Source organism: Taudactylus pleione, unplaced genomic scaffold (assembly GCF_031769625.1).
Source record: "Taudactylus pleione unplaced genomic scaffold, aTauple2 ptg000018l, whole genome shotgun sequence".
Classification (NCBI taxonomy): Eukaryota; Metazoa; Chordata; class Amphibia; order Anura; family Myobatrachidae; genus Taudactylus; species Taudactylus pleione.
The window spans coordinates 4,375,371-4,394,923 of record NW_028284420.1 but is presented as its reverse complement, the minus strand read 5'-3'; the positions used below and the strand labels follow the sequence as shown (position 1 = coordinate 4,394,923).

The window sequence follows — 19,553 nt, the reverse complement described above, 5'->3', positions numbered from 1 at the left end:
AATTTGTATTAAATATGTTATATGGTAAATACGACTTCACAGTTCCTTGTGTGGCTCAGACCCTGTTGTAGAGCGTCACAGGTCAGCGTGTGTCACACAAAAATAATTGCTCTGCTGGCAACACTGAGACTAGTCCAGAACTTAAAAGCAGTGTGTTTCTGAGACTAGTGCAGAGCATCACAGAATAGCATATTATACATTGTCACAGAGACTAGTGACTACCATAACAGAACTGTGTGCAACACCAAGACTAGATCAGAGCATAATAGAACTGTGTGCGACACTGAGACTAACAGAACATCAAAAGATTGTGTGTGACAGAACTGCCTGTGACACTTTGCCACTAAGACATCTGCAGACCATCACAGGATTGTGTGTGATACTAAGACTAGTGCAGAACATCTTTCAACAGAACATTTGCAAACATTATAGAAATATGAGATTTAGATATAGAGAAAATGAAAGGGAACAAGTCAGAGAGACTTGATGAGTAGGAGGCTGGATAAAGGACTCCAGTAGGGGAGGGGTCAGTTTGATTGACTGCTCCATGTAGGGAGGATTCTCTTACCTTGTCTCATGGCTCTGGGATTGGTTGTCTGATGACATCTAGCTTTTCTCTTCTTGTCATGACCAGCAAGCAGAGTATAAAATGCCCAATACCTTCAGTCCCCCAAACAGGCATTCACTAAAAGGACAAACCCAGCTTCTCATGGGATGCTCCTCACTTTCCCACCAAGGTCTCCTGACTCCCCCAACACTTACTACTCTCCCCCCATGGACAGGCTTAATATCTTGCGATTTCTCTGGTTCTTTTCAGCTGCCCCCGTCCTGGCAGGTTACCCCATTTGGTGGTAAGAGATCATGGTTTACTTCAATTTGCATATTTTTTTTTTTTTAGAGAGCACATCAAGTGTATATCCAACTGGTAAATATATTTTATACAGTGGCTGTGAATGGAATTAGATATGTTTAATTGAATGTGTTTATCCGAGCTACATTCTTTATTGAAAAAATTATTTAAAGATTCCCTGTAACATGTCTATATAGGCCGCTCAGCATGAAGACTTTTAAGGCCGTAGTTTAAAAAAGAATGCCAACTGCATAAAGACCTATATCTATTTGGAAGGATTAGCAAGCAGTAGTCTGGTACCATGAATGTCCTGTTTGCGGAATTGAAGCCAAGTTTACATTTAAACATGGTTACTTCTACATCCTTTAACATATAAATGATGTCATACTGTAAGTAAACTCAGTATATTGTGGAATCCACGGACGAAAATCCCTCATTTTATCTCTTTGTGCAAAATTGCTTATTTGTATTAACTAAAAATAATAATATACTGTATTTATTGTACTTTATTGCCATGTATCGTAAACTATAGGTTAGTACCCATAATATTGGTTCACCATGCTATTTAGTTTTGGTTGCTGTGGTTATCTGTTTGCAAATCTATACCTGTAAATGAGATTTTCCTGTTGGTTCTACTTAATAACTATGCTGTGTTTAATAAGGCTGATTGTACACAGCAGTAAAGAAACTGAGGTGTAAAGATTTATTTTGTGTGCATATACCGACTGTGTTTGTCTTTTCTTTAAAACAAGAAAGCCATTTAGGAGTTACTACTATGTGATCATACGTGTGGTGATTACTAGATACCTAATAATCCACACATAATAGCCAAAATATCAACGTATCATAATTCCTGCTAACTGACAATCAAAGAAACTGAAACATGCACTACGCAGCGCTATACCTGTTTGCGTACAGTTATTATTGTGACACGTTTTCATTTTTGAAATCTTTTTCAGTTCATTATTCCCTGTATATATTTTCATACCCAATGTATTAATTCATTATTCCCTGTATATATTTTCATCCCCAATGTATTAATTGATGGTTTAGCTAGGGATTGTGTTTGTATTTCCTTGTGTGGAGGGAGGACAGCTACAGTTGTCTAACCATGTGTAGGATAATAGTGAGGATTTGGTGAGGCACAGCCAATTCCTTTAATTATTGTTATTATTTGTAAAAATCTGCCAAGATTTTATGCTCATTACAGGGGAAATTAATTTACATCAGTCCCTAGTCAATTGTATCTTATAATCTAAATTCTCTAACACACACAAAAAGCCAGTTCACTTACAATTATGTTTTGGGGCTGGTGCATCTGGATGAAACTCACTCAAGGGGAGAACATATAAACCCCACACAAAGAGGTCTCTGGTCAGAATCTCACCTGACCGTAATGACCACAGCACTGCTAATAACAAGTGATCAGCATCTTGTCTATAGGACTTAAAAGAAGAGTTATTATTTAAATTCATATAGCAGGACTTTTCTGGGACGATATGTAAAATACTTATTAATGGAAGCTGGCTAGTTCTGTCTCCTATGTTGCAAAAGAAGACATGTTTGTTTTTTTTTTCTTTCTGCCTACTTATCTTTCAGTGGTCTTCCATGTGTCTAATTTTGCTTGAATGGTTTAAGGTATTGCAGAAAAAAACTATTCACCATTTATTTGTTTATTCGCTGTGATTGAATGATGATGTGGTGAGAAAAGAATCAGTGTTATTTTTCTCTGTTCACACTGAACAAAAGGTATGAACTCTGCAAACTGATACTGCCTATAAGGAGTGATTTGTAGGTCAGACTATGGGTAATATCTTCACTAAGCTCACTCAGGACGTATGACTTCAAATTAAAATATAAACTTGATTTCACTTCTTGAACCCAATTCAGTATTGTGACTTAAAAATGTCTTGTGTTATATGTACTCTACGTGCTGTGTCAAAGTGTCTTTAGAACAAGGTTTGATGATAGGGATAGTTTGGTGAATTTTAAACTCTTTTTGTTATTTACTGTAACAAATGTAAAATGTGTCCTGTGTACCATCGTGTAATTAGGAAATCACTTGTTTTCAGATCCATTGTGCCTTGTGCATATTGGGAGTTTGTGTTAAGCATGGAGCACATGCTTTTATAGCACTATAAGTGTTTCTATGCCGATACTCAAAAATATAGATTCAGTATATATACACAAACACTTTCTGACAAGCGTTTGCTTTGCTCCAATTGTGACGTTGCCTGCAGTGTTTGGGAAAAGAATGCTGTGTAAAGTCCAATGGTGTTTTGTAGGCGTACTCTTGAAGTACCTCATAGTGCACTATGCTGCCGTGTAACACTACGTATAAAGTTTTGTTTAAGCTTTTATTTAGCCTTTGTGTGTATAAGATATTAATATGGAAATTATGTCAGGTTATGACAAATACAATAATATGAAGAGTAAGCTGACAAATGTGAGGCTAGCCAACGCAATATGGTAACCAAAGCCGATTTTCTGTCATAAATACATTACCCGTATATGACGAGTAAGTTCAGTCTTGAAACATGCAGCCTACAAAATATATTGATAATGTATAAGGTGTAACAGAAGCAATTCAAGGTCCTGCAAATCTAACGACATAAAAAGTAGAATGGGGTCACTAGCATAATAGGAACAAGGGCAATAACGTTGACAGACACACATCTCCAGAGTGATCTCCTTATCAGCATTAGGCCATGTTTTATTGTGCTCTAGCTAGGAGGGATGTCATGTTTGCACTCTTACATTACAATGCAGTGCAAAAGCCGCAAGGCATTCATACATACAAAGTCACATATATAAGCACGGTACATTTATATTTAACTTGAATCTAGACAGAAGCTGGACAAGACACTTTGGGAATCCATATGAGAGAATGAAAAGGACGACAATCAGAGATGCAGGCACTTTGGAACCAGATGAGCAGCAGTAGACAGATCTGTATACCAACTTCCACTGCAAACAAATCGTATCAACTACACTCTAAACACACAGCATGTACGTGTATCAGATCCATTATATGGGAGATGTGTGACTTGGGGTTTTCTAGATAAGTGTTAATCTATAATATTGAACACTATGCTTATAATATACTAAATCACATTTAGAATTCATCCACACAGTCCCAGCCATCATCTGGTGCTTATCAGGTAACAACGATGACTGGCTTTCATAGCAGTGCTTGTCACAGTGACTACAAATGGAACATGATGATTGTGTTAAAGAGGTGTCTGATTTAGAGGTGGACACAGCGATTTTGGACGCAATGGACTTGCAAAAATATTCTAAGCCGATGTCTTGTGCACAGAGATGCCCACCTCTGGCGTCTCACATCCGCCACTTCTGAACAAAAAATTAAACATTAGTAACTTCGGTTGCACATCTGGGCAATGTTGCACTGTCTCTCTAACCTAAGACACCAAGTCCTCTGCAGCTGTGTATGAATGTTCAGAGGCTCACTAGCAGGGGCGTACCTATAATGGGTGCAGGGGGGGCCGCACCGCACACCCTTCACCCATATCATCTAAAACTCACCTCTCCGAGGTCCCACGTCGGGTGTCACAGCGCTGCTTAAAACGCCGGAAGATGGCCGTCGCCGCCATTTTTCCAGGCGTTTTGCACATGCGCAGTGAGGAAATCGCTGGGAAAATGGCAAACTGTGCATGCACAGTAGACTCAGGGCACACTCTAATGCCCAGAGTCTACTAATGCTGCGGTGGCTCCTGCTCACTACTGCACAGCCAGAAAACGGTCCCGACATGCCTTAAATTTTGCAGTCACCCCCCCCCAAACACTGAGAACATCACTCACTTTGCGAGCAAACCCTCGCTGCGCCCACCATCTCTAATCCTTCGCGGCAAGTCAAGTAGCAGAAAATTAAAACATGTCGTTCGACATCGACACTGTATGTCTCTCTGAATCAGGCCTATTATCCCTAATCAGCAATAATGGGCTTTTTCTTTCAGGATTTATATTATTTTTTTTTAACTCTCTTGATAAAATATCCCATCGTAGTCCTAGACCATCAACACTTACCAACTCAAAAAAAAAAGGTGAAAAATTATTATATATCAGTATAAATGGTAGTATTGATATCATTATATACTGTAGATAGTTTTAAGGTTTTCAAAAAGGTAACCTGTGCCCTTACTACCCTTATTATGTCACAGAACGGCTTGGTGACTTCTGATATCTTTATAATGTTTACTGAGGAGGTACATTTTACCATATGTAATATTTCTGTATAGCATGTATGAATGACAGTGAAAGGAAATTGCACCCTGTATACCCAGTGAACTATTAATCTATTTATGCTTTGTTACTGAGCTCTAGATTTCACTGGTCATTGTCACTGTTTCATTGCTTTTTAAGTGCTTTCCATGTAGATTATGTAGCCATGGAGTCTATGTTAAAGCTGTGTAGCATGAGACATAACTGCTCAGTGGTCCAGGCTGGACCTTATCCACCCGAGAAGGATTACCCTGGTACCAAGCTGGATGAGGTGGGATGGGTTACCAATAGGTAATATCCGGGGTATCCTAATCCCTTTTATTGTTTGGGGATTAGGCTGTAGGATGAGCATTATTGTTTGGTGGTGCTTTGTCTGGGTGGGATTCATTGAGGATATTGGGGTCTTAAACTCTTTGTAATAAGGTCTCCCCGAGGAACAGGAGAGGAGACTCACTAATGCATATCCAGTCTGGGCTAAAGACATCCTAGAGAGGACACAAAGTATGCTGTTATTACAGTGCTAGAGATGGTCCATGTTGGAACATCATAACAAGAGTATGGAGTATTGCCTGTAGAAGTGCTGAAGACCAAATGCATGAGAAGCAGGACTGAGTACAGCATTAGGTTGGCATCTGCATAAAGTCGTGTAGTGCAAATAACAATGAACCATTTATTAAGATTGATTTTAAATGTTTTACTAATACTTGTCAGATGGGTGAGGGAGGATTGCATTCTCCAGAATAATTAGATCTTTACAGCAGCTGGATGACAGCTAAGGCAGGCAGAGCAACTAGAAATCATTTGAATCTAACTTGATGTAAGGGGCCTCCCTGCCATCAGTAAGCCTGCACGCCTGGTTAACGCATGGCGCCCTTCTCAGTGCTGCCATTGCATGAGGGCTGAGCTGCTGCGTACTACATGTATTATTTAATATATACTTATATAACGCTAGCATATTTCCTTCTGATTTACTTATGAAGTACCTATATATGGAGTGCAGGAGATAAACCATTTAATATGTGTAAGGGATGAAAGAAGCCCTCATATACTAGACCAAGATTCCGGACAGACATCATGGCTGTCGACTTTCAGTTTGTCACATTGAATAAAACTGTACATCACTTGTGATAATTATGGTTTGAACTCGCTGCGAGCTCAAACACAGTTTAGGAGGCATTCATCATGCAACCTGCCCTAAACTATCACTTCCGAAAAACTGCTATTTCTACTAAGCAGTTTTTCGTAAATGAGACACTTTTCTTCTGCACCTGGTCAATTTTCACTGCCTGTCTTTTGCGAAGAGAGACTGAGCCCCCCACCCATTTGCCCTCCCTCCAACTAACCCTGCTGGTGCCTGTCACCCCCACAATTGTTAAGCTGTCCCCACGGCCCCAAAGACTGTGCGGGCACACGCGCACCCCCCCTTCCCCCCTGCTCAGACTTGTTGCATGGAGTAAGTCCCCTGCCACCGCTGTGTAAGAGACCTATTTGGCTAAGCTGCTATTGCCGCTGGACTGGCCCACCCACCCAGTCAGCCCTGCAGCCCATTGGAGGTAGGACTCCCGCCACCGCTGTGCAGGGGACCTACTAGGCATAGATGCTGTTGCCCGCCCCCTCCCCCCCCCCTCCTTACACCAGCTCCCTGTTGGAGGAGCCCCGCTGGCCGCCGCTGCTGTGCCCTCTTGGTCCCGGCTCCCAGACAGGGAGTTCTGGGAGCCAGGAGGTAGCTGCTGCAGGTAAGTGGACATAGCAGGGAGGGATCTTTTCAGATCCCTCTGCTGTATCAGATGCTGTACACCACCAGGGGTAGCCAACCTCGGTCCTAAAGAGCTACTGACAGATCACGTTTTCCAGACCACCTAGCTGGTGCACAGGTGTAGTCATTACTCACTAAAGGGGCCCATACACTGTGCGATATGCACCTTGCGCTGCGACCCGACATATCGGGCGGTCCCCACACTTGGAGCGATCGGGTGGCCGACCGTCCGATATGCCGGCAGCCCCTTCCCCAGATCAAGTGAACATGCAGTAAGATCTGGAGTGCGATGTACAACCCCATGGTAGCGCGCACTGGCCGATATCCTGCCCACACACGGTATGATATAGCAGCGATATTGTACCAATCCGTCGGATCGGCTGCTATTATCACACCATGTATGGGCCCTATAACACATTTGAAAAGATCCACAGGTGGAGCTAATGTTTCCCTTGTGATTCTGTGGGGAGACATGGAAAACATGCACTGTTAATAGCTCTCGAGGACCAGGGTTGGCTACCCCTACTGTAAGCCATGTCAGGGTAGCATACAGTATCACTGTCAAGTTCCGAAAAAAATGCTTTTTCGGAACTTGATGAATTTCATAATTTCTACATCCCCATTTTATAGCATGGGAACTGTGGAAATTATCGATGCACATTTGTAACCAGGAGGTATCTGTGATATATCATATATACGTTACATGAATGATAAATGGGGCTGACACTTAGGGGCCTATTCAATTAGGTGAGAAGCCGTTTTCGGCGAAAAAGTTTTGCCGGTGACGTCATTTCACCAGGCGAAAACTTTTCCCCGTTTTCAATTCCAAAGATTTTTCACCGGTGCGGAAAGTCAATGCATTGGAATCAGCGAAAAAAATTTGCCTATGAAAGCAGGCGGAAAAAGTGCAGAATTGGGGTTTTGGGGTGCAAACTTGTGGGAACCCCCCTGCACCCTTAGGACAGTCCCCCAAATCTAAACTGTCAAATTATTATTTTTTTTAAATACTCAACACCCCAAAAAAGTACTTTCAATTTGGGGGCGAAAAAGACCAAAGTTTGGGGACAAACATAAAACTAGCTAAATAGACTCCAGGGGGTCCCAAGTATGTGCCGTTTTTAAGATTGCAGGTGCTTGTGGCAGGTGGATTCTTTAAATTTTGAAAAACTTCACTTTAAAATATGCTAGCACCCAATTTCATGTACCCCAAATTTGCTGGGACTAGTTATTTTGATGAAAAAATATTGCTTAATGCCATTCTTCACCCCTTATGCAAAGATGCTAATAGCAAGCAATTGAGAAAACGTAAGTACCCAGATTAGCTTTATATGGGGTACCAGTACATCCCTATAGTGATCCCCTATGTTAGTGCAGCTTTTCGGGGGGTACAGGCTATTTCCCCCATTTTTGACAGTACTTTTCGCTAGCTCCGAATTCGCTGGGTGCCGTTTTAGCTGATTTCTTATTGAATACGGGGATAGGCGCAATATTTTTCCGCATGGAAAACCAGCGATGACATCAAAAACCTCGCCAGGCAAAAAGTTTTTGACTTTTCACACCTAATTGAATATATGAACAGTCCAGATCGTATGGTGCAATAGTAAATATAACATGTATGGTGATGAATATTGTGTATTTCAGTAGCAAAGGTCCATCATATTCATCTGCACAAAGTAGACTTTACCTTTCTACTCCATATTCTATAAAGTTATTTTTTTTATATATATATATATATATATATTTATATATATATATACACACACACACACACACATATCTACATACATACATATACACACACACACACAGTATGCTTCCATATACAGCATTTTTACAGATATTTAGTCATTGACATCAATTCCTTACAGCATATTCCTTACTATACACACAGGCCAATTTAATCACAAGCCAATTAACCTACCAACCTACCAGTACTGTATGTTTTTGAAGTTTGGAGGAAACCCACACAAACCACAGGAAGAACATAGGAATGCCACATCGATAGGGCCATGGTCTGTATTGAACCCATGACCCCAGCACTGAGCGACAGCAATGCTAACCACTGTGCCTCTGTGCCACGTGTACAACTTTCTATCTTTATTCTTTCTACTGCATACTCCTCTTATTTGAACCTGTAAAAAATAGTTGTGATTTAATGATATTCATGAATAAACGTTTGTAGAAAACTTTTTTTTTCCCCCCCATACTATTCCTAAATAAATTACTTTTCTATATTAAAAGTATGAAATTATCTTGTCTGAGAACGGAGAACAACAAAACCTACTTTTTAAGGACTAAAAAAAAATATTTTTACATCCAAAATACTTAAATAAATATAGTGTAATATTGTCACTTCCTCATTTGCCAAACTACACAACAAGTAAGCTTTACAGTGCTAAGACTGGACTTACTAGTGAATGCTATTGGCTGCAGTGCATTTTGAAGTGCAGTTTTAGAAATGTCATTAACCACTTGCCTGGCATGGTCACCAGGTTGGGCTTTCCCTGACATGATTGCATCTGATGCAACCAGTCAGAAACTTCTACTGGGTGGCTGCTGGAAGATAATCTTCCAGCAGCCGCCTATAACAGAAAGACATCCCGGTCCTCCTTCACCCATGGCTCACAGAGCAGCAATGACTTCAAAGGAAACCGAGCAGCTGTGACTCATGGTTTCTCTTCCTCTGTCTCTCGATCACTCTGGTTAGCAGTGACCAAGCAGTATGGCGGCACCCATACCCAGCGGCTGCTGAGCAGCCATGATTGCAACAAAAAATAGAGCAGCTAACCTCCTGCTGGCTTCAGTTCAGCTGACTCTGCCCCCCATGTGTCTCGATCACTGCAGGCCACAGTGATCGGGCGGTCTCAATGCATGTATGTATGACGGCTCTGTCCCCGCCCACCACTGCACCCCTCAATCCATATCACCCCTTCCTACTCTGTCTCGCCGCTAAGATTTTCTTTTTTAAAACTATAAAACTATTTAAAAAAAAAAAATGTCCTGAAAATTTTAATTTTTTTTTAAATTATTATTTAAATAGTAGCCATCAAAAATTGATTTGACATTTTTGTTAAAATAAAATAACAAATCAGGTTTAAATATATTTTATTTACATAATTTGATAATAAAAAAAAAAACTAGACAATTTTAGGGACATTTTTGCAAACAATATTAGCCAGTTAAGTGGTTAAAGTGACTTTCTGGTTAGTCATCTACCTATCTCTTTTAATCAAATACGTTTGCTATGTAATAAGCCTTGCTTACAGGATGACCACGTGAATTGACAGGTATGCTCTGAGGCAGAAGGGAATCATGAGTCTGTAGCTCAGGCACACACAGTCAGGAACGCTCTGTGCAGATTGGTGACTGCCCATACACAGGACAGGGGGTGTGACTTTTACTGTCACCCTTGTAAAGAATCTTTAATTGCTGTGGTATATAGCTTTAGTGGCTTGTGATGGTGGGCATAAAGAACACTCCATGGCACACTGGAACTCGTATAGAGATGTATTTTTTATTTTTTTTGTGGAAAATACGCATTTCCGTCTTGAACAAGTGCACCAACATCTGAATGCCGATTCAAGCATATCTTACACTGGCAGAACAGAAAAGTAAAACATCCATAGCCGCAGAGGACAAGATAGTGATGACAGAAGTTGTTCGTATTCGACACATTAGGAAAAAGGACTGTGGCATTTACATTACTAATATGTGGCTAAATGTGAGAGGTGATGTATATAATACTCCTGCAGAGAGAAACATGTAAAAGATGCATTGTTTTTTGCTTTCCCACCTACAGGTCCTTGGCACTGGGGCAGCAGTACAGTTCTATTGGTTCACAGCCCATTCTGTGTGGATCCATTCCAGGACTGGTGCCTAAACAAATGCGATTCTGCCGAAATTACATTGAAATCATGCCGAGTGTGGCAGAAGGGGTGAAGCTGGGCATCCAAGAATGTCAACATCAGTTCAGGGGCAGGAGATGGAACTGTACTACTATTCATGACAGCCTTGCCATATTTGGACCAGTGCTGGACAAAGGTACAACCATGTGTGCTAAAGCTAATCTGTGCTAATGTCTGGCAAGTTAGCAGTAAATATAATCAATACTTACTAACAATTGAGATAACTTGAACTGCAGTATAATAATGCTATCTAGACTTACAATATATTATTGGTGTAAAAGCATTGAGAACAATAGTATTAACTGTAGAACAGTATTTACAACAAAATACAGGAACAGCTGTTAGCAATTAAATCGCCCCCTAGGAATCCTATGTGGAATAGCCCCAGGAGGGAAGTCACGTAGATATTCAATTGACCGTGATGTTAAGCCGAAAAAGGAGGATTTTAGCTCGCATCCGACTAAAGTGCCAGCCGCCCTGCTGTTTTACAGCTTAGCGTGGCGCTAACAGCATCCCGGCCGACACAAGTCGGAAAATGCCGTATTTTGCGACTAACCACCCTACTTTAGTTGCACTAACTGGCATTCTCCGAGTTAAGCCCTAGAGTCAGGGCAGATTGATAGCAGCAATCTTAGGGGGTCAACTCAGCACACTGAATATCCCCAGGAAGGAGTTACTGGAGCTATTCAATTTAGCACGCTGTTTAGTCCAAATGATGTCGGAGAATGCGGGTTAGCGTGACTAAAGCTGGCCGTTTAGTCATGCTATTCGGCATTCTCCGACCAAAGTGCTGGCAGTGGGCTGTTAGCGCTGTGCTAAGATGGCAAACAGCGTTGTGGCTGGAACTTTAAAGGATTTCTTCTCACACCATCCTGAGGGTGCAAGCAGAAGTCTGACTAGTCGGCCTAACAGTGCTCTGAGATTTATAGCTCCAGGAGCACCTTCCTAGCACTAATAACAGCGGAATTGAATCGCCCCTTAGAGCTTTGGTAGAGTTGATAAGGACTATCACTTATTGTTATACCTGAGGTAGGAAATTTTCCAATCTCTAAATGTACCCGTCAGCCATACACACGGTCTTATTTGTTAAGTGATGTCCAAGAGAAATGATATACTTATACACACGCAGCCTATTATTTAAGAACCCTTAGTAATCATCATCTGGTGATTACTGGACAGTGACCCCCGACACTTCACAAAACACATTTTCCACAGATGGGGTATGGCACTAAATGTGCTTCCTCCGATCATCATAGTGGCATCTGCAAATTGTGGGCACCCCCGTTTGAAAAAGGGGAGTTAACCCTTTCAAATGAGGTGTCCACTTAGTGGTTACAATGTGATGTTTTCTATAGAGGCGGGGGATAAATTCCCTCATGTGGGTAAAGAAAAAAAACAGGGGTCCTTTTCATTTCATGCAAAACGTTTTCTACGTTTCAAAATGATATGCTTTGTTGGCCTACCTTATAATTCATATACATTGTAGACATTTAGTTTCAGATGATGAAAAACAAAATAAAATACCCAGAATGCAATATCAGTTTCAAGTGCAGATTATATAATGGAAACCTGTGTAGAATTCCGTTTTTCAAAGTTTTGGAAAAGTGGATTAATGCTAAAGCAAGACCAAAAACAGTATTTTGCGGTCCTTATTAAAAAAAATAAACAAAGAATATAAATATATACATATTTGCTTTAAGTTCCCTTTCTTTCAATTTCTATTTAATAAAAACAAAAAAAAAAAAACACCTTTTTTGCCCACTTTAGGTAAATTTTGTCATGTGTTTAGTTATAAAAACAAGTTTTCTGAAAATTCCAAGTCTTCAAACAAAAAAAAAAACCCCGCAAGGTTTGGGTACAATCTAAAAAAAAATTACCATTATTTGTTTGAATGTGACCACGTAAAAACTAAAGATGAGCAGTTTGGTTTTACTCGGATATGTTCGGATCTCAAAACCTGCATCATATTAGCTATCCAGCTGTCGCATGTTTTGGATAGCCAATAAGATAAATGTGAACTAACCCAAACTTGCATTGATTTGGCAAAGAGAACAGAGTTAAAACTGAACCACTCATTTCTAGTGAAAACTGCCAAAATAGGCTCAGCACAGAGATGAGAAAACACTCGATGGCTAAGGGGTTAACACATGATATGATCTTCAGATAAAAGCTTTCTTTAAACAGTGCCACAAATAGCATACCTGCGTTTGTCTTACTACAGCATGTTTTGTACATATTTTAATACATAATCAGAGGGACTGTGTTGGTCTTTTTGCTGCTTGAGCCTCCGCACAGGTCATGGGTTCTCCTTGCTTGGTCTCTGTGGTCCCTAGGTAGATTGTAGGACTGTCCTTTCCCATAATAAATTTTGTTATGTTTTATCTGTGGTCTGTTTAAAGTCCATTTCTGCATTGAATATTATTTTGACAGTAATCACATAAGGATTCAGATTCTAGAAATCCACGTTCTCTATCTACTGTAGCTGATCTACCTCCAGAGAGAGAAAGGGATGCAGAGAACAGTGACAGGAAAACAGGCAGAGAGATGAGCAGGTTCCCAGAGATGACAGACTCTGCAGGTTTTGCTCTCACACAGGCTGCCGGCTCAGTAACACTGAGTGAATGAGTGAAATGAGCTTAGTGCAGGATGAAAGGAGTTTAAGCCTCCTCCCCACTGTGAGGCTGAGAGGGGCTCTGGGCCCAGCAGGACCCCAGGACTATTCACACGCCCTTTCACTGCTCTCCCCCCAGACAGAGAGGGGTCTCCACAAGCAGGGGACAGTGCACAGTCTGCACACAGTTGCTTGTTGCTACGAACCAGCAGGGAAATGGCAGTCTGGTCACACACGGGTCCCAGAGACGTCCATCATTATATCTCTAATACACTGTGACACCAGCACACAAAAGGGGATTGAGTGTCTCAGCAGGTAACTGGCCGAACTGGGAAAAGGAGGGAGAACTTTTTAATAAGGGGCTTAATCCCTTCTTCTCCATCATGCACAGATCTGCACTGTGCTATCCTGCCCTTCTTTTCCTGCATGACTCTCCCTTATTCCAGAAGCTTGCAATCTAACAACTCACAGCTACCTGGAGTGCATGTGTTCATTGTTTTTGTGCATCTAATGTTAATTTTTGGCATTGCAAAAAATCTTACAGGGAGTTGTAATCATTTCGCTAGAAAACAGGTTGCGAAATCTTCGTACACATTTGCATCAGTATACTCTATAATAAAGTATTCCTTTATTACAATGTTGTGACTCTTTCATGCTGTGTTTCACAAAATATTACTGTTCGGATCTGTGAACGTGTATCACTATGGATAAGTTTGTGTCACTCTTTGTTTCCTCCAGCCACACGGGAGTCAGCCTTTGTTCATGCCATTGCTTCAGCCGGAGTGGCCTTTGCCGTGACCCGCTCCTGTGCAGAAGGCAGCTCCACCATCTGTGGTTGTGACTCCCACCACAAAGGTTCATCAGGCGAGGGCTGGAAGTGGGGAGGCTGCAGTGAAGATGCAGACTTCGGGGTCCTGGTGTCCCGAGAATTTGCAGACGCCAGAGAAAATCGTCCAGATGCCAGATCAGCCATGAATAGGCACAACAACGAGGCAGGACGGGCGGTGAGCAAACAAAGTGGGAATGGCATAAGAAACAGAACTATGAAAAATAGCTACACTACTGTACAATGCCACAGAGAAACAACACAATAAAACATAAAAACACACAACTGATTTACAGTAGTGAGACAAAACCAACATAAAGGCAAAATAAGCTAAATAAAAGATATGATGAGTTTAACTACTCAGCTATATTTTCAATGCCAGTCAGTGAAGCACAGAAGACCAAAATGTGTAATTCAGATACAAACTTGATAATGTATAATCTAGACAGAAAGCAAAAGGACAACTGGATACACAAAAAATTGTATTACAATGATATAGACGGCGGTGATATTCCTACACAAAATGGGAGACAGCAATGTATAACCAGCTTGGCCTTAAGAGGTGTAACCAATGAAAGCCATACAAATTGTAGGCGTCAGGTTTATGTTTACATACCATACCTTCCTGACTCCCAGGTTTGTGCCCTCTGTTAGTAATAGGAGGGAGCTGAAATAGATGTTTAGGGTTGCTATATAATATGACAGGAGGAAAGAAAAGACTTAATACTTTATTGTAATGATTGTTTATCAATAAGGACCACTCACAAACTAATCACACTTTTCCTCTTAGACTATCCTGGATCACATGCACCTGAAATGTAAGTGCCATGGTCTGTCTGGAAGCTGTGAGGTAAAGACTTGCTGGTGGTCCCAACCTGATTTCCGAGCTATTGGTGACCATCTCAAGGATAAGTACGACAGTGCCTCTGAGATGTCAGTGGAAAAACATCGAGAGTCTAGAGGTTGGGTAGAGACCCTCAGGGCCAAATATTCACTTTTCAAACCTCCCACTGAGAGGGATCTAGTGTATTATGAGAACTCCCCCAACTTCTGTGAACCCAACCCAGAGACTGGCTCCTTTGGAACTAGGGGTCGTACCTGCAATGTGACTTCTCATGGGATAGATGGCTGCGATTTGCTCTGCTGCGGACGAGGCCACAACACCCGGACAGAGAAACGCAAGGAGAAATGTCACTGCATCTTCCACTGGTGCTGCTATGTGAGCTGCCAGGAATGTGTGCGGATCTATGACGTCCACACCTGCAAGTGACACAGGTACCACAAGACATACTTACTCACAGATAAATTGCTACAGAAACATTTGCTAGCAGTAGTATTGGGCCAATTTATTTTATATCATTTGAGCACAGATCTTAAGTAAATGAGAAGGATCTTTTATTTGTTTTTCAAAATATATCTAATTCTACTGTCAGCACTAACAATCACAGTAACAATTTAGGTAAATTGTCTTTATGGTGTCTATATTATACTATTAGAATGCATATTAGATAATAATGCACCTATAAATGTATATGTAATATACCGTAGAAGTGTCAAACCTCATGGATGTAGAAGGTTGTTCTGAATAGTAATCACGTTATTACTCAGCTGCGGGAAGCTTCTGATAACGAATTGTGTGTGTTGTCTTCACTGGCCAACTTTGCCTAGAATTGTAGCATTTTATGTATGACAGGCTACACATAGTAATACAGCAGCAACTGCTTCCCAAATGTCAGAGTCCTCATTCCCCAAGTGCACTCTGCCCTTACAGTACAAGCATCTGTTACAACATACGGTAAGACTGTAAATTTACCACAATATAAGCACAACATAATCCGTGTCACGGAATACTTTCAAAATTAAGGGGGCTGATTATTCAGTTGCATTTAAGGCCCCTGAATTACGTGCTCATAAATGAATGTGGCTCTCTAACCGTATTCGCAGTTGGCGGCATCAGTGCAACCACGCCATCCCATCCACCTGATTGTGAAAGTAAGAGTCACCACTATCAGCACAAATGTGCACCAGCCCTATACCTGGTGATATCAGATGGATCCTCTACGTATTGTCACCTCTGAATAGCCTGTAATTCCGCATGTACGCCCGTCACACACCCACAGAACACATAGGGGGCAACTTAATTAGAAACGCGGAAGCAGCAGGAAAAGGTCCCGGAGTCTTCTGCACACTAAGTGCAGTATGCAAAGTATGAATGCACCCTAGGAATGTGCGGACACAATCTGCCTACCGTAACTGGTTGAAAAACGCGTGTAATTGAATGCGCCCCTAAGTCTGCATGCAAACGCCAACTTTACACCCAATCAGACACAAGTACACATGCGGCAGACATGCATGAGACTCCGAATCACCTGCACTTGCTAATAGCGGCTATTAGAAATCACTGATTTCTGTGAATTTATAAAGCTAGAAGGCCAAAGGACTAGTTTTTTAATTCAGTCTTTGTAAACCCAAGAAAGCTGCTGATATCCATAACAGTTTATATAGTAGAGGGTATATCTTTATAACACACACAATTTCCTAATATATGTTAAAGTAATGACATAATAACTCAACATTTATACAGATACTATTTGAAGTGATGACAAGATATGTATAATAGCACCTGTGTGCTATAAAAACTAATGCATGATCAACTGTCACAGATATTAAAAGTCACCTTGAATTTCCGGTACTTGCTTACAACAACAAAAAAGTACATAGCCTGTGGCCTTTATATTTATACAGAGCTCACTCAGTGCTTGTAGTATTCTAATGTGTTACTATAGGAGTGCACCATCCCATGACAGATATGGTGTTTTACATCATTGTTGTCTTTTGCATTTATATAGCAAGGAAAAACACAAATCTGCTTTAGTAAGTCACAGATAACTACATGAATAGAAAACGCAACATCATAAATAATAATAAACCAATATCACTTCGCTTTAAATAACCACCATATAATGGTAGTACTACACAGGTTATATTATAGCTTTAATAAGAAACTGAACACAAAGTAGCACTAAACCTCTGTGTAAAAGGCATCTACAGAGAGTAGACACATTAAGTTAACAGGGCCAATACTTTTTGAAAAACATAACATGTGGATGAGGAATCAAGAAAACAAATATACAGACAAATCACATACAGTACATCTACAATAGGGCGGGATGCCGACGGACACAATACTGGCGCTGGAAACCCCAACAGCGTCGGGATCCTGGCTCCTGAATACCGACCGCCGGCATCCCAACGGTAAGTATCGGTGGTTAGGGGGAGGGTTAGGTTTAGGGTGCAGGAAGGGGGAGGTTAGGATTAGGCACCGGGGAAAGAGGGTTAGGGTAGGGGTTAGTGTTAGGTTCCTTACCTAGTGCTGTCGGGATTCCCACTTTCGGTAATCTGACCAGCGGCATCCCGACCGCCGGGATCCCATACCCAACCCCTGCAATATTATAAATCTTGGAATGTGTGGTCCTTGCCAAGTCAAATGTTTTAGAGAGTGTGTGTGTGTGTGTGTGTGTGTGTGTGTGTGTGTGTTTTTAGAATAAAACTATTTCATACAAAATTAAAAAGTCTGGGTCAGAGTAGTATGAACCAAGACATAATTATACAGTATAGAGGGTACTGTGCTGTACGTTATAAAGATACTAGGAGTCACTGAGTTCTGTGACCATATATAGCCATATATGAGAGTGTATGGATGTGTGTGGTGGTGGTGAGGCATTTTTAACCAATGCAATGTATTGTACTTTTGGCATGATAAATATGGTATGCTGTCTTCTAAAAATTTGAAGGTGGCTTTTACATTTTAGAATGCTATAGTGATAATGGTGTATTGTCCTATTTTAATATATTTTCTCTTGCATTTATTAAAGCAGGCAAATATCCAAAAAGCCAATAGGTGTGAATAAGCTCTTAAGCCAGTATGCTTCGAGGTGAAATGTTATTTACTTAGACTGATAAAGCATGATCACTACATACAATTAACAAATAAAAAAAACCCACACATGGCCTGATTCAGACTTGAGATATCTCTCTCAGCTGTGAACCTGATTAGACCATATTGCAATGCGAGGGGTGTAAATACATACATTTTTTTACATGTGGGGTAAATACTGGCTGCTTTTGCATGTAGCCCACAAATACTGCACAGCTTTATTATTACTCTACAATTTAGATGTCAGTTTGAACACCTCCCTCCCATATGTAAATCTCTCTGCAGTGTAGCAGGGTTTCACCAAGATGATCAGTTGAGAGAGATATCTTTCTCTATTCCCAAGTCTGAATCAGGCCCACTGTTCAGTGATTCTGCCCCCTTTGTAGGATTTATAAGTAGCCACTTGTAAAGTGGAGGCAGCTATTTTGTGTTAGCAATTTGCAAGCAGCCAGAGACATTTCAGAGTTTTTCAGGATTATTTTGACCATCATTGTTCTTGTACTTAGAGTGTGCATCTGCATTCTTTGTTCCCTACATTTCAGGGGCACTTCATGTTTCTACTTACTGTAATTCTTAAACTGTATTCTCATTTTTAAGATGAGTAACAAACTTTTCATCTACATTTCTCTGCTATCCACAGGCGCAAGTTCTGAAAACCAATACGGACATATCAAAGCATCTACCACTGTGATCATGGGTACAGATGAGCTGACTCTCATTAACTTATTCACCATACTTCTTCGGCAATTCATCTGGAACGTGTTATTGTTATGTCTTGGGTTATCTGACTTGGACAGAGCCAACAGACAGCGGGTAATCAGCTTTTGTGTGGTTGAAGCCCAGTTGGCATAAATCAGATGGCTAAAGCATATATCCAAAACGCAAATTAAGTAATCCATACAGTTCCATCAAATATCTCTAAAACAATGACAAGAGCAATAACGGAGAGGACTGACAGGGATGCAGCACACATCTGAAATTAGGAAGAGGCCGTGCCTCGGAGCAGTGTTTCAACTTCAGCCATTGCTCAGTGCCAATACCACGTCAAACATCCAATAGGCCATCCAAAGCTTTCCATCACGTTCAACAAATGTCCGAGTTTTATATTCACAATCATTTTTATAAATATTATTTATTATGCAATGTGTATATATCCTATATGAGTTAACGAAGAATATATATATATATATATAAATATATAATATAATGATATTACAAATATATATTTGGAGAAAAAAAAATTGTGTGTTTCATCTTAATAGTTTTTTTACTTTGAATGATTTACAAATGGTTTCCATAAGAAAATAACAGTTAAGGACTGTATACGCACCATCAACTATCACATCAAGACATCACGTGGGTTCAAACAACTAATATAAGAGGATGATATAGACTGAGCGGGTCCTATACTTGGCTTTCTTCATTG

The 19,553-nt window shown here is 40.7% G+C and overlaps 1 protein-coding gene across 1 annotated transcript; it reads left to right on the top strand.

Moving 5' to 3' along the window:
• The first annotated feature begins 675 nt into the window (after positions 1 to 675).
• Positions 676 to 19,263, top strand: WNT3 (Wnt family member 3). The gene is made up of 5 exons (XM_088482526.1): positions 676 to 851; positions 10,648 to 10,889; positions 14,103 to 14,368; positions 14,981 to 15,465; positions 18,768 to 19,263. The coding sequence occupies exons 1-4, from the start codon at positions 715 to 717 to the stop codon at positions 15,458 to 15,460; spliced, it is 1,125 nt and encodes a 374-aa protein (XP_088338652.1). The 5' UTR covers positions 676 to 714; the 3' UTR covers positions 15,461 to 15,465; positions 18,768 to 19,263.
• The last annotated feature ends 290 nt before the right edge of the window (positions 19,264 to 19,553 follow it).

Bases quoted from the DNA above. Each gene is read 5' to 3' on its own strand.
- WNT3 (XM_088482526.1), top strand. From the start codon at position 715: ATGCTCCTCACTTTCCCACCAAGGTCTCCTGACTCCCCCAACACTTAC. The intron at 852-10,647 runs GTAAGAGATCAT...TCCCACCTACAG, and splicing joins GCAGGTTACCCCATTTGGTG to GTCCTTGGCACTGGGGCAGC. The intron at 14,369-14,980 runs GTGAGCAAACAA...TTTTCCTCTTAG, and splicing joins ACAACGAGGCAGGACGGGCG to ACTATCCTGGATCACATGCA.